General features: G+C 49.3%; 1 protein-coding gene across 1 annotated transcript; it reads left to right on the top strand.

Moving 5' to 3' along the window:
* The first annotated feature begins 7,755 nt into the window (after positions 1 to 7,755).
* On the top strand, positions 7,756 to 13,245 carry LOC142767501 (uncharacterized). The gene is made up of 2 exons (XM_075869259.1): positions 7,756 to 7,850; positions 7,934 to 13,245. The coding sequence occupies exon 2, from the start codon at positions 7,973 to 7,975 to the stop codon at positions 9,629 to 9,631; it is 1,659 nt and encodes a 552-aa protein (XP_075725374.1). The 5' UTR covers positions 7,756 to 7,850; positions 7,934 to 7,972; the 3' UTR covers positions 9,632 to 13,245.
* The last annotated feature ends 5,394 nt before the right edge of the window (positions 13,246 to 18,639 follow it).

Genomic DNA, 18,639 nt, shown 5'->3' with positions numbered 1-18,639 from the left:
GATTGTGGGATGTGCCTAATCACGGAGTCAATGAAACTAGAAATTTTTTCAGTAGCAGTACCGTTGCTGGAAACTATGGGTCGGCCGGGATTGTTAGTCTTGTGAATTTTGGGTAGTAAATAGAAACGCCCGGGAGACGATTTGCCAGGTGACATCATTTTAAGCATAGGGTAGGTTATCTTCCCACTTTTACGTAATGATATTAGTGAGGCCTTTATAGTACTTTCATACTCCTCTGTCGGATCACAAGGGAGTTGTTTATAGAAATTTTCATCTGCCAGTTGGCGAAGCCCTTCTTTGATGTAGTCAGTCCTGTCGAGTACAACCACAGCACCACCCTTATCAGCTGGTTTAATAACGATGCTCTGGCTGTCACTTAAACTGCGCAAAGCCTCCCGCTCCTCTTTGGACAGATTGTTGCGAATGGGTCGGCGCTTTTCATATTCCCTGATTATATCACCCTGGACGGCTGAAATGTACATGTCTAGATATTTGTCTCGTTGTTCACCTGGAGTCCAAGATTTATCTGAAAATTGATTTTGTTGCGTGCTGCTTCGATCATGAAAATATTCTTTTAGACGCATGGTTCTGGCAAAGTTGTCCAAATCTTGGTAAAGTTTAAACTCATCAATTTTGCCAGAGGCGGGGCAGAAGGTTAGACCTTTTGATAGCAGCTTTGTTTGCGCAGGTGTCAAAGATTTGCCGGAAAGGTTAACCACATTGGTGACATCGGTGCTCTTTTGTGGAGATTGATGAGAGGTAACAGGTTGATCTGTATACGTTGTGGGAGGATTGCTGGCGGAGTATTTTAAAGTCGGCCACGCACCGTCTCGCCTCAATTTCTTGTCCTTCTTGCCCTGGATGGTCAATCTCTTTTTTCCTTCGTATTTGGCCAGCTCTTCTGTTTCTGACTGCGTTAAACTTGACTGTTTTAGTCGCGCCTTTTGTTCTTCTTTAAGTTCCGCGGCCTTACGTGTACTGTGTTGTATTACGACCTGTGTAAGCCTAATAGATGAATCTTTTAAGATATTGCTCCATTGCCGCTGCTCATTTTTGTTGAAGTTATTCATTGCGGGTTGCAGTTGCACAGTGAGACCCTTTGGTGCGAATCCCGATGAAATATATGTTTTAAGGTTTGAAGCATGCATTTCAAACCTCACGCGCTTATCAACATTCTTTCTTAAGGCCATGAAATCACGAGACCAATATGTGCTGGAGCACATATTGGTCTCGTGATTTCAGGGTGGTAGGCATAATGACCAGTTGAGATTGGGTCGTGCTTAGCTGGGTGGTGCCTTGCTCGGTCATCTGATCAGGTATTGCTGATACAGTGGGCCACTTCCGGCTTCGAAGTTTCAGGTTTGCATACCCAGTACACTTCCACCACTTTGCATGAGAGTTTATTAGCGACGCCAGGTAGTAGACAGAAAAGCCGGTACGGACACAAATGCTCGAGAAGTCCAGCGTCTACGGCTCGTGCACCCGCTCACCCATCGCACTCAGCGATGGTCTCACTAGTCATTGCCTTGCGAATTCCCCACTACAATATATATGTATATATATATATATATATATATATTGTCACGCGGTCGTGATGTCGACGAAGCAGCAGAGAGTACGTTGAAGAAGATTAAAGTGTTTATTTCAGCAAACTTTTTCCCGGTAAACGGCAAGCAGGATCACAGTAGCAGGCTTGCACTGATAGTGGCGAACGGAGCGTCGGCCGTTGATACGCTGACAAGCGGCGAAGCGCGTGGGCATTTATACACTTGCCGTCAAATATTCTTGCGTTATCGGTAGCGTTGACGTAGGTCCTAGAATAATCTGTATTGTCCGCGAAGTAAGCGTGATCTTATATAAATGATCTACAACAATCTTGAAGCTTCTCGAAGACTGCATGCGCGCTTTGCGATGAGAATTACATACTGTATTGGGGCGATAACAAAACTTGAGAACAATAACTTGGCATTTCCCCCCTTTGAAAAAGGCATCGTGCCGATGCTTCGATTTGACTGATATGTGGGGTTTAACGTCCCAAAACCACTATATGATTATGAGAGACGCCATAGTGGAGGGCTCCAGAAATTTAGACCACCTGGTGTTCTTTAACGTGCGCCGAAATCTGAGCACACGGGCCTACAACGTTTCCGCCTCCATCGGAAATGCAGCCGCCGCAGCCGGGATTCAAACCCGCGCCCTGCGGCTCAGCAGCCGAGTACCTTAGCCACTAGACCACCGCGGCGGGGCCGTCCCTATGCTTTAAAGGAAGATGAAAGTACAACAATAACGCAAAAAAGTACAATGAATAAATTACAATACAGCAATCGTACGAAAAACACCGTTTCAGCTTGTTAACGCGCATGAAAAGGCTTGAGGCACGCGACATGGACGACTTCAGATCACGATCGGCGTTATTGAGAGTTCGTGATGCTGTCGGGGACAACCTCGTAATCAAGTGGGTCGAGACGTCGAACCACCCTATACGGTCCGATGTACCGTCGCAGAAGCTTTTCACTGCCCACGTGGGCGTATCGGCGTCCACACCCAAACACGTTCACTAGGCTGGTATTCCACGAAGCGTCATCGAAGATTGTAATGGCGGTTGTAATGGGTCTGTTGATTCTTGATACGTAGGCGCGCGAGTTGTCGGGCTTCTTCGGTGCGTTGCAGGTACTCACTCACATCGAGATTTTCTTCGTCAGTGAGGTTGAGTAACATGGCATTGAGCATCGTTGCTGGGCTCCTTCAGTAGACCAGTTTCTATGGAGATATCTGCGTCGTTTCCTGCACCACCGTGTTGTATGCGAAGGTCACGTACGGAAGAATGGCGTCCCACGTCTTGTGTTCGACATCGACGTACATTGCCAGCATGTCGGCGATCGTATTGTTTAGCCGCTCAGTGAGGCCGTTGGTACGCTGTCGTCCGGTGGTGGTTTGTCTGGCGGTATGTCAAGATCGCTTGAGTTAGGTGAGCAGTAAATGCCGTTCCTCTGTCGGTGATAAGGACTTCCGGGCCCCGTGACGTAAAACAATATTTTGGACGAAGAACTTAGCTACGTCGGATGCACTGCCTTTGCGCAGGGCTTTTGTATCGGCGTAGCGGGTGAGGTAGTCGGTAGCTACTACGATCCTCTTGTTTCCGAAAGCCGACGTCCGGAATGGCCCCAGTTGGTCTATACCAATCTTCTGGCATCGTCGGCGAGGTGGTTCAATCGGCTGCAAGGTCCCGCTGGCCTTGTCAGCGGTGTCTTGCGTCGCTGACAGTCTCAGCATGTCTTCACATATCGAGTGCCGTCGGTGGTAAGACGCGGCCAGTAGTACCTTTCTTGTATCATCGCAAGCGTGCGGGAAACTTCGAGATGCCCTGGCGTTGGATCGTGGTGCAGGGCCTGGAGAAGTGAAAGTCGCAGAGCTGAAGGCACCACAAGGAGGTACTTGGCCCAAAACGATCAAAAGTTTTTCTTTTGGAGAAGACTTTTTTGTAGAAAGAACGACGCAAGTGTGCACTTGAATACCTTCGGGACTTCGGCGGTACTGCCTTCGAGATATTGTATTAGGGCCTTAAGTTCTGCGTCGGCCTGCTATTGTTTAGCGAAGTTATTGGTAGTTATCGTTCTCAAGAAGTAGTCGTCATCCATGTCGTCGGGTGGTGGTTGGTCGACAGGCGCGCGAAAGAGACAGTCGGCGTCGGAGTGTTTTTTGCCGGGCTTGTAAACGACGGCAATGTCATGTACTTGAAGTCTCAGGCTTCATCGTGCGAGGCAACCTGAAGGGTACTACATGATATCTAGCCAACACAATGCGTGGTGGGCGCTAACAACTGTGAAGGGCGTGCCCTAGAGGTGGGGGCGAAATTTCGACGTAGGCCAGATGATGGCGAGGCACTCCTTTTCTGTTGTGGAATAATTGGCTTCTGCTTTGGATAGCGATCGGCTAGCGTAACTAATAACCCTTTCAAATCCGTCAGCCCTCTTCAAAAGAACGGTGCCAAAACCTACGCTGCTTGCGTCAGTGTGTATTTCTGTCTCGGCGAACTCGTCGAAATGGGCAAGTAACGGAGGCATCTGGAGGCGCTGTTTAAGCTCCTGGGAAGCGTGTTTTTGCGGCGTTTCCCACTTGAACTAGACGTCAGCCTTGATAAGGTTAGCGAGTGAATCGGCGATGCGGGAAAAGTTTTTCACAAACCACCTCTATTAGGCACACAGGCCCAGAAATAGGCGCACCGCCTTCTTGTCAGTGGGTGGCGGGAAGTCGGCGATGGCGGCTGTTTTCCCTGGACAGGGATGAACTTCAGACTTGTTAATCACGTGCCCCAGGAATAAGAGCTCCTCGTACGCAAATCTGCACTATTCTTGCTTCAGTGTGAGTCCGGACGCTTTGATGGCTTGAAGTGCAGCTTCAAGGCGCCGAAGATGCTCATCGAAACTCGAGAGAAACACGACGACTTCGTCCAAGTACCCAAGGCAAGTCTGCTATTTCAATCCTGCCAGTACTGTATTCATAACGCGTTCGAAAGTCGCAGGCACTGCACAAAGACAGGAGAGCATCACCTTAAACTCGTAGAGGCCGTCTGGTGTTATAAACGCCGTATTCTCTTGATCTCTCTCGTTGACTTCGATTTGCCAATAGCCAGTCTTGAGGTCCATCGACGAAAAGTACTTGGCGATATGGAGTCAATCTAGTGCATCGTCTATTCGTGCGATAGGATACACGTCCTTTTTTGAGATTTGGTTCAGGCGGTGATAATCGACGCAGAAACGCAGGGTTTTATCTTTTTTTTCACTTACACCACGGGGGACGCCCATAGACTCTTGGACGGCTGGATGATGTCGTCCCGTAGCATTTCATCAACTTGTGTCTTTACGGCCGCGCGTTCTTGTGTAATAACCCTGTAGGGGCCCTGATGGAGGGGTCTGGCATTTTCCTCGATCATGATGCGATGTTTCAAGATTGGCGTCGGCTGAATTTTTGACGATGACGAAAAGCAATCTTCGAATTGCAGGAGCAGGTTCCTGAGCTGTTCTTGCCTGTGGTTTGGAAGCCTGGCATTGACGTCGAGAGCTGAGGGAGGGGCTTGGTTTCTCTGAGCAGAATCGGCGAGGGCGAAAGCACTGCTGGCTTCCACAATTTCTTCGATGTATACGACCGTCGTTTCTTTGTTCACGTGTTTGTATTCATTGCTTAAGTTCGTCAGCATAATCGTTGCTTTGCCTCTCCGCAGCTCTGCAATTCCTCTTACGACGCGCATATTGCTGGTGACCACCTGGTGCTGCCTGCCTTCAAACACGCCTTCGAAGTCAGGTGATTTGGGAGCACCGACTGAAATAAGCACCGACGTGGGAGCAAGGCGGAATGGTGACTTGTTCTTCCGGCACATTCAAGGCATGGTTTTCTGACGGCGTGCACGGTGGTAGTGCTTCTTCTGTGCATAACGTTATCGACTTTATTCTTAGGTTGAAGACAGAACCATGGAGGCATAAGAAGTCCATGCCAAGAATGACATCTCTCGAGCAACGCTGTAGGACAACGAAGTCTGCAGGAGAAATACGACCGTCATTGGTGACTCTCGTTGTGCAGATTCCTGCAGGCGTTACGAGATGACCTACGGCTGTGCGAATTTCAGGGCCTTCCCAAGCTGTCCTACTCTCTTCAACTTCGCGGCGAACGACCCACTGATGACGGAATAGTCGACCACAGTATCGACGAGGATGGCCACACTGTGGCCGTCGAGAAGAACGTCGAGGTCACTAGTTCACCGTCTCGTGTTACAGTTAGGGCTTGGCGTCGGGTCACGGCTGCGTCGGCTTGTTCTGCTGCTTCTATGTTGCGTCGTCAGGTCAGCTTTGGTAAGTGACGTTTCGCTGTCAGGGCTTTGCCTGGTTGGCGTTCTGTTCAGAAAGCTCCGTCTCGGCGTCGTCGTCATCGGAGTATCTTCGGTAGTTCGTCGCACAGCAACCACACCTCCATGGGTTGCTCCCCTTAGCTTCCCGGATATGGGCTAGGAGAGCGGCCCCACGTTGGGCCAGAGTACTGTCGGTGGTGCGGTGACATGCGCCGGCTGGACGCCGGCGAATGGGAAGGACTTCGTGGTGTCCACTGTGTTTCTGTCAGGTAGTGGGCGATATCATGTGGCTGTTCCCCTGGCTGCGAACGTGGTGCATTCACGGCGAAGCCACGCTGTCTCATCTGTCGGTACTGGCAATGGTGGTAAGTGTGCCCGGCCTCGCCACAGTGGTAGCACAGTGAATGGTGGTCATAGGAGCGTTCAACGTCAGTTTTCCTTGAAGCGGAGCGTTGGCCGACCGGCGGGCGGCATGGCGTCGGCGGTGGTGGCGGTGGTGCCTGGCGGAAGAACTGCATTGGGGCTGTGTCTTGACGAGAGCATGGAGGAGCGTTGCGGCGCACTGCAGTGGCGTAGCTTATTGCTTCTGGTTCAGCTGCAGTGCTTCTGCGATTCCAAGCGACTGCCAAACGTCTTCGCGCACAATTCGAGCGATCGAGTTAGCTTGAGGCTGCGTTGAAGGCAACAGCTTCCGCAGCTCCTCCCGTACGATCTCTCGAATCGTCTCGCAAAGGTCGTCGGTATTGAAGGCATAAGCGCAGTTCAATGAGGCGCGGCAGTTTTAATGCGGTGTGCGCATCTCAAACGCCTTTTCTATTGTTGTGGCCTTGGCAAGAATATCACTGACAGTCTTGGGCGGGTTCCGGACAGGTCTCGCAAACAGCTCCTGTTTGACTACGCGCATGAGCAACCGAAGCTTTTTTTCCTCAGCCTTGTTGGAGGCGGCGTGTCGAAAGAGCCGGGTTATCTCTTCGTCAAAGAGGGTCACACTTTCATTAGTAAGTTGCACCCTTAATTGTCTCCAGCAATGTGGCAGCCCTTTTCTTGCGAACGACGTTCGATAACGAGCGCAGGAATGTCATCTGAAAAAGTTCCCAGGTTCGTAGTGTGGATTCGTGGTATTCATACCACGTCTTCGCGGCGTCTTTTAAGTATAAATAGACGTGGCGTAAATTTTTCTCAGGGTCTCAGCTGTTCAAGGCGGCAACTCATTCGTATATTTTGATCCAGCTTTCCGGGTTCTTGCCTGATGATCCATAGAACGTTGGGGGTTCCTTGGGCTGCCAGAGAATGACTGGGCAGGGTGCACGGGGGTGGTCATGGTTGGTGTGGTTGATGTCGAGATCCGGGTCTGCCTGGCTGCTTCAGGTAGTGGCCCGTACTCTGATTGTAGCCCCCTCCTCCTGTGGCTTGTTCGCTGTTCAGGGTTGGCTTCCGTGTCTTGTTTACCACTTGGGCTGGGCTCGTGGCTTGAAGGAGGTGTCCGGAACATCATAGAAGCAGCACCTCCATCATCACTGCGTCGAGGCGCCTGGAGATGTCACGGGATCATGACTTCGACGAAGAAGCAGAGAGTACGCTGAAGAATAAACTGTTTATTTGGGCGAACCTGTGCCCGGTAAACGGAAAGTCCGATCACAGTAGCAGGCTTGCACTGATAGCGGCAAACGAAGCGTCTGCCGTCGATAAACGGACAAGCAGCGAAGCGCGTTGGCCTTTAACCTTTTACTTGCCAATGTTCCAAAATTGGAACATACGAAACCTAATTTTTTATGTCCTCTCCGATATATCGCATATTAAAATTTTATGTTTACGCATACTCATTGATGCTTGTGAAAAACGTAGCAGTTTTAATTTCTATTATGAACCTACGGAGAATCATTAGATGAATGGAGATTTCTGGGGATCCCGATCAAACGCTGACGTGTGTACGTTTGGCTCCGGCTACTTACCGTGTTATGACCACCTCTTCAGGTCCTTGGACCCTGGATCACACATCACACCAACTGTAAGTGGACCTGGCACCCATTCGACACCTTGTTGGGATGTGATAATGCTCCTTGAGAACAGTGCTGACTGTTTATTGTTCAGCTCGACCGCTTCCGCGCTAGGCCTAACCGCCGGCCTAGTATGAGTGGAGGCGCCCAGCGCGACGCGGCCAGCGTCGCAGCGGGCGTCGCTGCTGGAGGCGACGCCGCTCGCTCATGGCGTGCTCTACATGCTGACCTTCGTCCCACTGGTTCATCGGCTGACACCTGCGCAGCGGATCTGAAGAAACCATCTTCATGGGAGCCTAAACCTCCACCACTGCCCGATGCGGACTACAAGGTGATTCTTCGGATACGCGGGGGTCTCGACTGTACCAAGTTGCACCCCTGTGTCTTACGACAACTCGTTCTCAAAGCAGTTGGACTTCCCATCAGCAGCCCTGATCAAATCAGGGTCAATCCCACCAGTCACACAGTGCTCGTGAGTACGTCAAGCATGGACCGAGCAGATTTATACCACAACATCCGGACCTTAAAGTTCAACGGAGTCCCCTACGAAGTCGTCACCCACGTTGCCGACCCTGTAGATTCTTGTCGTGGAAGGTTTCATCTCCCTCTGGATTACGCTGACGAGGAAATCCTTCCAACCCTCCAAAGATGTAATCCAGCCATGACCATTGGGGCCGCTCGCCGACTGAGCACCACCGAAACCATCTTGGTTGTTTTCCGTGGCACGCACGTCCCTTTTTACATCAACTACGAAGGCTGCACGCTTCGCTGCCGCCCATTCCGACTGAAGGTGGAAGCCTGCACCCGTTGCCGAAAAATTGGACATCGCCAGGATGTCTGCCCCTCTACTCCCGATGCAATCTGTCACAAGTGCGGACTGAAGGATTCCTCAATGGACCATGAATGTGAACCCGTCTGTGTCGTGTGTGGTGGAGCTCACATCACCGGTTCCCCATTGTGCAAACAGCGTTACAAGACTAAGACACCTAAATACCAGACACCTAAGCCCTCAGAAGTTCCATCATCCCGGACACCGAGCCTTAATCGCTCGCAAGAGCGTGGCCCACAGCGGGGTCGCAGCAAGAGCAAGAGGCGGGGCCCAAACTCGACTCCCAAAGAACTTGACTTCCCGACCCAGTCAACGAACCCCCATTCCACCAGTCATCTGCCAAACCCATTAAAGGTAAGCTGGGCACAGGCAGCTTCCTCTAACTGCTCCTTATCTCAAAACATTAGCCTAGAAAAAGTTCTAGCTGAAAACGCTAGCCTCAAGGCAGAAATTCAAAAGTTAAAGCTCGAGCTACAATCCCGAATGCCCCTTAGCAATCTTTCGCAGCATTCCGAACCACGATCTTTCATTCCTGCTCAATCGCCCCCTGCTGTTGAACCCACGATACCTCTTCCTCCTACTGACATGGACACTACAATGCCTCGAGACACCTCCCAGCTGCCACCCTCAAATAAGCGCAAAACCCCTGCCACACCACGCGAAGAAGAATCTCTCAGCGACACAGTTCTAACTCTTAACGATAGGATAAACGCCCTCGAAAATAAAACACAGAAGAAATTCGCCGTCATTGAAAGTAAGATTTCTCACATAGAGAGCAGATTCACAGCTCAGGAGACGGGCCAAGCTGCCATAAATGACAAACTTGACAAGTTTCTAGATTTTGTACAAACTCAAATGCAGCAGACCACTGCATGGATTGCGGCCGTCACGGCCAATAATCCAAATATAGCCGTACCCGCCTTCTCTCCTACACCCCCTCCCGACAATGGCTGCAAACCCTAATCGCTCGAACTTTGTAGTATGGCAATGGAACTGCAGGGGGTTCCGCAAAAAGAAAGCGACTCTTCAACAATATTTGGCCTCCTGCCCCAAACCCCCTGCAGTCATTGCCCTACAAGAGACCCACGGAAACATAACTTTTCCCGGTTACAGTGTACACCAAACTAAATCTCTAAATTCTCCCGATACTGCAATATTAACGCAAAAACATTTGACGGTAACTCACTCTAATTTCGACGGCGTCGATGTGGAGCACAACTTTTTGGAGGTCCTTCCTTGTAAAACTCAAGAATCGCCTTTATACGTATTAAACGTCTATAGTAGGCCACAGGCGAAACACCATCGCTTCAATACTCTCTTTGCCCGAGCCATTGCGGCCGCGAAACATCACCCTCTCCTAATACTTGGTGATTTTAATGCACCAAATCAAGTATGGGGCCACTCTGTTTCTACACCCAAGGGTAGGGCTTTGTGGGTTCACATACAGGATCACCGCCTCACCCTCCACAACAATATAGACATGCCCACTAGATTAGGTAATAGTGTAGCTAAAGATACATCTCCCGATCTTACACTCAGCCATCGCGTTCACTTTGTCACATGGACCAACCTGAACATTAACTTCGGTAGTGACCACTACATTATTCAAACTACCATACACTTCCGACACAAACCTTTAGCTCCCAAGCGCCTGAGCCTTATTAACTGGAACAAGTTTCGCGAGGCCCGTCACTGCTCGGCGCCTACTGAGATAGATGATATCTCGGAATGGGTACAGCAATTGCACACTGACACAAAAACGCATACCACCATGTTACCACCTGATACGCCTTTTACAATAGTTGACACCCGACTTCTTCACATGTGGGAAGCTAAGCAATCTCTCCTCAAACGCTGGAAGAAGAGGCGACACAATCGCCGACTGAGACTGAGAATTGCGAGACTCGATTTGCAAATTCAGGACTATGCCATACAGCTTGCTTGTCAACAATGGACCCAGAAATGCGAAAGCATGCATGGCCACCTAGACAGCAAGATGACATGGCAGCTCCTGCGGCATTTATTAGACCCTACCATATCACGTACCGCAAATAATCATCACATTAACAAACTACTTCACTCGCACAAAGGTAACTTAAACACTCTTTTTAATGATCTTCGCGACAAACACCTACCCAGCGCGTATCGATACGATGCACCTGACTATATCGGACAACCAAATGATGATCTCAGTAGCCCCATAACGGAGGCTGAGGTTAGACACGCGCTTGCGAACCTTCGCACCTCATCTGCACCAGGCCCTGACCTCGTCAATAATAAACTTCTCCGCAACTTAGATGAAAACTCAATTATAGCCCTCACTAAATTTTTTAACCACTGCTTCGACACTTCTACCTTGCCGGCTGCGTGGAAGGACGCCAGAGTTATTTTCATACCAAAACCTGGTAAGCCCATAAACACAGCCAACCTACGTCCGATTTCCCTCACTTCATGCATCGGAAAAACACTTGAACATGTAATCCTCAACCGCCTTAGCAAATTTATAGAAGAACACAACTTATACCCTCACGAAATGATAGGCTTCCGTAAATCCCTTTCCAGTCAAGATGTCATGCTTCGACTGAAGCATGACATCATTATCCCTAACTCTAGCCTCGATACTCAAGCAATTCTCAGTCTCGATCTCCATGGGGCTTTTAACAACGTCAGCCACACTGCCATATTGAGTGAACTGAGCGCTATAGGCGTTGGTAAAAAGATTCATGATTACATATCTGCGTTCCTTTCGAACCGTACGGCAACTATTTACATTGGGTCTGAACACTCTTGTTCTTACTCCTTGGGGAGTTTCGGCACACCTCAAGGATCAGTGTTATCACCTTTCCTTTTTAACATCGCGATGATGCCGCTGGCTCGAACGCTGAGATCCATATCAGATCTCAAATTTTCACTTTATGCAGATGATATTACCCTCTGGATGACAGGCGGCTCCGATGGTCACATTCAGGAAACTCTGCAGACTGCTGCTGACAGGGTGGTGGTTTGTGCGGGTAACATGAATCTGACCTGTTCACCCACTAAATCTGAACTGCTCCTCCTTCCTGCCCATCGGGGCTCTGAAAAGCACATCTCTGATATACAAATAACACTGAACAATACACCCGTGCCTAAAGTTGACAGACTCAGGGTGCTTGGACTACACATACAACGAAATCGACTAAACACACACACCATTAAAGCACTTCAAACAACTGTGGACCACACTCTACGCCTTATAGGCAGGATATCTAATAAGCATGGCGGGCTACGAGAGGCAGAGCTCCTCCGCCTCATCCAAGCCTTCGTCCTCAATAAAGTGACTTATTCTCTCCCTTATCTGTTCCTTCTGAGAAGAGAACAAAATAACGTAGACACTTTGTTACGTAAAATCTACAAATTCGCTCTCGGAGTCCCCATTCGAACGTCCACCGCACGGCTCATGGAGACAGGCACATTGAACACCTTAACTGAACTTATTGAAGCACACTTAACTTCACAATATGCTCGTCTTTCCAACACACAGACCGGAAGATACATACTCGATACCCTCAGTATCAGGCCAACTCCAACCACTAACGCCAAACACACTATTCCGCGTGAAATACACAAGAATCTACTCATTCCGCCGCTCCCTAAAAACATGCACCCTGTGCACCACGAGCAACGTCGACGACAGCGTGCAAAAACTCTCGAAAAACGATTTTCTACTTCTAAAGAAGTGCTCTACGTTGACGCTGCCGAATACAGTACTCGTCCTTTTTTCGCCCTCTCAGTTGTGAATTCGCTAGGTCAGATATCTGCTGCTGCTTCTATTTCTGCTTCCTCTTCTGAGGAGGCGGAAGAAGCAGCCATAGCTCTGGCCCTTACAGTTCCAAATTATTCACTTATTATTAGTGATTCAAAAACTGCCATCTACAATTTTGGAGCGGGTAGGGTGTCCAAAACAGCCCTCTCCCTCCTTTTGGCCCATCCCCCGCAACAAGACACGGCTTTAATATGGACTCCCGCGCACGCGGGCCTTGCCGGTAACGAGGCGGCTCACGCCAGCGCCCGAGGATTTACGTTCCGGGCGCAGGCGCTGGAAGAGCCAGGCCCCGTTTCGACAACGGCACCGTTTGCTGCGCGGGATCGCCTTTTAACATTTCACGACATCTGTAGTCACTACCGCCTTGGTCGTTTATCCTTACCGCCGCTAACGTCGAAATCCATACGAAGGCGCGAAGTACTGTGGCGACAGCTGCAGACTCACACCTTTCCTTCTCCTTACATTCTTCACCTCATGTACCCTTCTCTTTACCCGTCCTCCTCCTGTAAATATTGCTCCGCACAGAAAGCAAATCTTAATCATATCATGTGGGGGTGCCCTAAGCACCCCCCTCCACCGTCCCTTCGAAAACTAATTAGTAATGAGGAGCAGTGGGAGGCTGCCATGCGCAGCTTGAAACCCGACGTCCAGGAGGCCATCCTGGGTTGGGCAGAGAGGGTTGCGGAGGACTATCGAGCGTAGCAATCTCTCCTCATCTCTCTTCCATTGCACCTTTCCTTTACAAAGGAAAAATAAAGTTTATACCTACCTACCTTAGATGAATTTTTAAAAACTGGCATTTTTTGCGCTCCTTGACCACCAGATGTTTGTTGCATTATTCCGCAAGAAAAAGTAATGCTGCAGTGAGCAAAGCAGAACTAAAATATCGGTAAATAGTTCGGGATTACGCGGCAATACAATAAAAAAATAACAAAGACAATCTAGTTTTCAGCTTGAGAGTTTTGTGCGGATGTTCCTTTTTTGGAACATTGGCGTTTTACAGTGTCAGACGCAGCGTAGACGGGCGCGAGCGTTTCGCCTCGTTCTTTTTCTTTTTTTGTCTTGTCGATGGCACCTTCTGGGCGGCGCTTGGCAGAAACTTCAACATAAGCTTTCCTGGGCGTCATTTTCAGTTTGCCAGACACGTGAAAAAAGCAGCATTGAACTACAGTGCCTAGCTGCATCAATCCCTGCGAATGTAACTAGAAAACTACCTTGCGGCTGGTTTCATTTTTGTAGTACTGGGCTTTACACCGCAATAACTTTCGTTGTAGGTCATGGCACAATGCTTCCTCACTTTGGAGGCAGCAATTGACCTTTTGTTCAGCCTTCCCGATGACGAACGCGAAGGGGCGTCTGTATGCCAATTGCCGCCTGTTGAAGATGGCAATATTACTGACGAGGAGCACGTGAACGAAAACGACTTTTCTGAAGTTGTTCCCGATGATGTTTGTGGGCACGTTGAAGTTATGCAGTGCAGCGATGAAGACGTTGATTCGCCAGCTGCATGTTCGAGTCCTGATCCACGACAAAAGAAACCAGCGGGGCGGCAATTCACTGCTGGAAAAGGACGCAAAGCTTCAACGAACGCTCGGAAAACAAATACTTCAAAGTGCTCCCATACACCAGTATGGGGCGACCATGCCACGTTTGACAAAACACTTCCCAGCGAGAGTCCTCCGTCGTTGCTAGAGGCATTTCCTGATCTTGCAAACATGAGCCCATTTATGCTGTTCAACAAATTTATTTCTCCGGAGTATCTTGGTTCACTGGCTGAACTAACTGCAAGATACGCACTCGAAAAAGGGGAGGAGGTGGACGTCACAGGAGCGGACATAGGTCAGTTTTTCGGCCTCTTACTTTTCAGCGGGTATCACTCCGTTCCGTCTGAGGACTCGTATTGGAGAACTGCAGAAGATCTTTGTGTGCCTATAGTCGCGACAGTGATGGCCCGCAATAGGTTCCGGCAGCTGAAAAGGTTCTTTCATGTTGTTGACAACATTCAGTTGAAAGCAGGCGAAAAAATAGGCAAACTTCAGCCGTTCTACGACGAAATCTCCAAATGTTTCCGCCAGTTTGGAGTGTTCAATGAAAGCCTCAGCATCGACGAGTCAATGGTGCCCTATTATGGCCACCACTCGTGCAAAATGTTCATTCGCGGTAAACCAATTCAATTCGGGTACAAAATATGGATGATGTGCTCTTCGAATGGGTACCCCTATGGGATAGAAATATCTTGTGGAAGGAACGAGAAGGACGACTAGACACCTCTCGGGATCAGGGTTGTTAGCAATATGGTCTTGGTCCTGGAAGCGCCTGAACATCACGAAGTCTACTTTGACAACTTCTTCACTTCGCACGGCCTCTTGACTAAACTGGCTGACCAGGGGATTCGAGCGACAGGGGCTGTGCGAGATACAAGAACCGGTGGTTGTCCACTGAAGAGCTTGAAAAACATCGAAAAGGAAGAAAGAGGATCTTTCCACTACAAGTGTGACGGGGCAGTCTGCGCATGCAGGTGGAATGACAAACCAGTCGTCACAGTTTCTTCTAATGACCTCAGCCACGAGCCTGTTGGAAGTGCGAAACGCCCCTCACGACGCTCAAACAAAAAGGTGGACATTCTTCAACCATATTTGATCATAAAATATAATGAGGGCAGGGGCGGAGTAGATGTGATGGAACGCCTCCTCGAAAGCTATCGACTGAGAATGAGGAGCAAGAAATGGTGGTGGAACCTTTCCAGCAATGGTTTGAACATGGCTCTCGTCGCAGGATGGCTCCTCCACTGCGAGCCTCACAAGGATAGTGATGCCGCCATGACGCACATCGCCTTTCGGCGGGACGTCACCATGTCCTTGCTGCAGCTCAAGCAAAAACTCACTGTAAGATTTGGACCCCGCGTTCATCCGAGACATGAGGACAGAAAAACTGATGGCCACTACATTATCTCAATGACTCAGGGAAGGTGCGCGGAATGCAAGAAGAATACAACGAATCAGTGCCAGCAGTGCAAAAAGCGGCTGCACAAGAAAGGCTTTGCCGCTTACCACAGTTTGTGATTTGCTCATTGTAGTACAGCCAGTAGTATGAAAGAAGAAATTTTCATAAAGTGTTGTTATCAATTTTATACTTTTCAGAGACATCGTATGACGCTAAATATCATTCTTCAGTTATCCTGAATAAGGAAACCCGACTGAAAAGTCAATAAAGGTTGTTCAAGAGAAAATGTGTGTTTTGCATATGGGAAATGCCAATGTTCCAAAAATGGAACATACGAAAAAACACGCTTAGTCATTGTGAATGTGGCTGTATTTTTTATCATAGTTAATTTAGAAGGCCAATGCAAAGTATCAACATAAATTTTAGTTTTTTTCCTACTGCTTCATAGTGCGGCATTTAAAAGGTAACTCTTGCGGTCGAATGTTCCAGCGTTATCGCTGGCGATGACGTAGGCTCTAGAATAATCTGTAAAATTCGCGGAGTGGGCGTGATCTTATAGAAAGATCTTTTACAGTCCTGAAGCTTCTCGAAGTCTGCAGGTGCGGTTTGCGCTAAGACTTACGTAGTGTATTGGGGTGATAACAAAACTTGGGAACAAGAACGTGGCAATTTGCAAATGCAAAAAACTTGGGATGCAGCCGCAATGCTATAAGTATGAAAAGTACATACGGTTTGACACAACTGTTTATTTAGCCAAAGTTTCGGCAGGAGTCCCGTGTTAATCAAGGCAAAATATTTACACATTTTTCATGCCTTCTTACACCTTGTGGAGACAGCAGGGAAGGGTACTGAAAGAAAAGGTGAACAAAAAAGGTGATAGCTTTGCCGCAAAGGCGAAGAAATGAATGTAATAGCAACAAATTGCAAGGTTACGTGCAGAATGGTAAACAGATCGAGACGTTCCCCACGTTCTGTAAAAATGACGTGTGAAACGTACTCACAGGTGCAGATGAATGCAAATAAGGGTCTCAGTTGTTACGTTGCCCTGTCTGGAAAGCCCACCCTTTTCGCAAACGGAGAAGGTGCAACGGTTGCAGTGTCCTTTGCGCATCCGGTATCTACAACAGAATACGTGCGAGGAGTACGATCTTCCCCACTGCAATATAAGGGCTCGCGTTCGAGCGTACACCCCCTTATTTTCTAGTACGCGTGAGAGATGAGAGCTGCCACACGCTCAATGGCAATCTTGCTGATAATGCGGAAATCACGTTAGTCCCCCCCTCCTCTGAGATGCCCGCCAACAGCGAGAAGTAGTAGATATAAATAGCTTGCCATTTGAACGTCCAAGGAGGTACCCCATAATGACTGTGTGGCTAATGCCTCGCATTCACGACGCGGAAGTCCCACGTTCAATTTCGTGCAGTGGAGTTTTTTTTTTGTTATTTTTTTCTTCCCTGCGTTTTCATATATTATCACGATGAATCAGAAATACTGGAGGGGTGGGTATCTTTAACCACCAAGTAGGACCTCCAGGACTTCCTGCGCTCCTCGCTCAGGTCAAAGGCATACAGTACGCTCAATACTCGGATGACATCACTATCTGGACCAATTCGGGGTCCCCTGCAAAACTTGAAGACCACATGCAGCGCGCGGCACTTATTGGGGCACTTACGCCTCATTGGGCGGACTGGAGTGTTCCGCTACCAAATCATCTCTTCTCTCGGTATCATCTCTACCGCCACCTCAAATATCTTTGCTAACTGGCCCCATACCGGCTGTCGCAGAACTCCGCATATTGTGCCTCTAAATCTCTTCTACTATGAACCCTGACTCCACCATTGCGTGTCTTCGGCGCACTAGTGAGCAGGTTAGCCGTATGATTCGGCGGGTCTACACCAAACGTGGCGGCCCTCGCGGTCGGCATTCCCTTCGCTTGGCTTACGCGTTTGTAACCAGCCGAGTCCTCTACGCTACCCCGTACATTCGCTTGCGTCACCACCACGAGAACCAGTTGGACGCACTGCTCCGATCGCTTTACAAGCGAGTACTAGACCTCCCCATTGCTACCTCCGATCGCCGCTTTGCGGCCTTGGGTGTGCACACCTCTTATTCCGACTGGCGGGAGGCTCATCGCACCAATCAAATTAACCGCCTGTCCCCGACGGTTCATGAACGCCGCCTTCTGGACAGGCTGTCAATGAACGCAATCTCTGCTCCACCACCCGATTCCTCCATTCCGGAGCTGTGGCGGCAAAAACTTTGGGTTGAGCCTCTTCCTCGCAAACTGGATCCCAGTCAAAGTGCAGGCAGATGCTTAGCGCGAACACAACTTCTCCATACTCGATACTCCCACACTTCAGATGTCTTCTACATAGATGGGTCAGACCCAACCTCCTCGGGATACTTTATGGCCGCAGTAGTATTCGAGGGTCACCACGTTGACGGCATCTCTTTCCGCTCACCGGATGCAACTCGGGCTGAAGAGGTAGCCATCGCTTTGGCAGCCTCTCACCGCTTAGCAAGAGTTATCATCACGGACTCGTGCAGTGCCTTATCCCGATACCTGCAAGATACCGTAGTTCCTCTGGCCACCGACCTTCTCCAGGCTGCCTCATGGCACTTTGAACCTCACTCCATCCGCATAGTATAGTCTCCTGGCTACGCGGGTCTCCCCGGTAACGAAGCGGCTCATGCCGCTGCCTGCGTTTCTCCCGGGCCGTTACCTCTTTCGAACCCGCGTCTCCCCCAGGCCCCTCAGCTCGTAAAGGAATTGTAAAGCGCGACCACGATCTCGGGGCGTTAACGAAGTGCTTCAAACTCCTCTTGTATAGCCACGAATATGGTCTCCTTCGTTGAACTTCCAAGATTCCGCACCGCAAGTCGCCATTTCACGAGACCCGAGACGTTTTCAATGGGGTTCACGTCTGCTCCTACAGGTGACAATCCCAATGTGCGAACTCGATAGTGAAAGCCTATGACATCGCTTGCACGTCTCAATCTGCTATAATTCAAGCTTACTTGTCCTAATCTAGTAGAATGCATCGAATAATGGGTTGACTTTAATCGGGGTTTATGGTTCGAGTAGTAGAACACGACACAAGAATATCTGAAACTCGAATCCTAGAAACTCTTGTGTCGAGGCTCGACTCCTACCAAAAAATTGCCCGCAGCTTCCCTCGGGGGAACACTGAGGAGGATGCGGACCATATAATTGGTTAACGGG

This window comes from Rhipicephalus microplus, chromosome 7 (assembly GCF_043290135.1).
Source record: "Rhipicephalus microplus isolate Deutch F79 chromosome 7, USDA_Rmic, whole genome shotgun sequence".
NCBI lineage: Eukaryota > Metazoa > Arthropoda > Arachnida > Ixodida > Ixodidae > Rhipicephalus > Rhipicephalus microplus.
This window is presented reverse-complemented; position numbering and strand designations above follow the sequence as displayed.

Coding starts and splice junctions, on each gene's coding strand:
- LOC142767501 (XM_075869259.1), top strand. CDS start 7,973: ATGAGTGGAGGCGCCCAGCGCGACGCGGCCAGCGTCGCAGCGGGCGTC.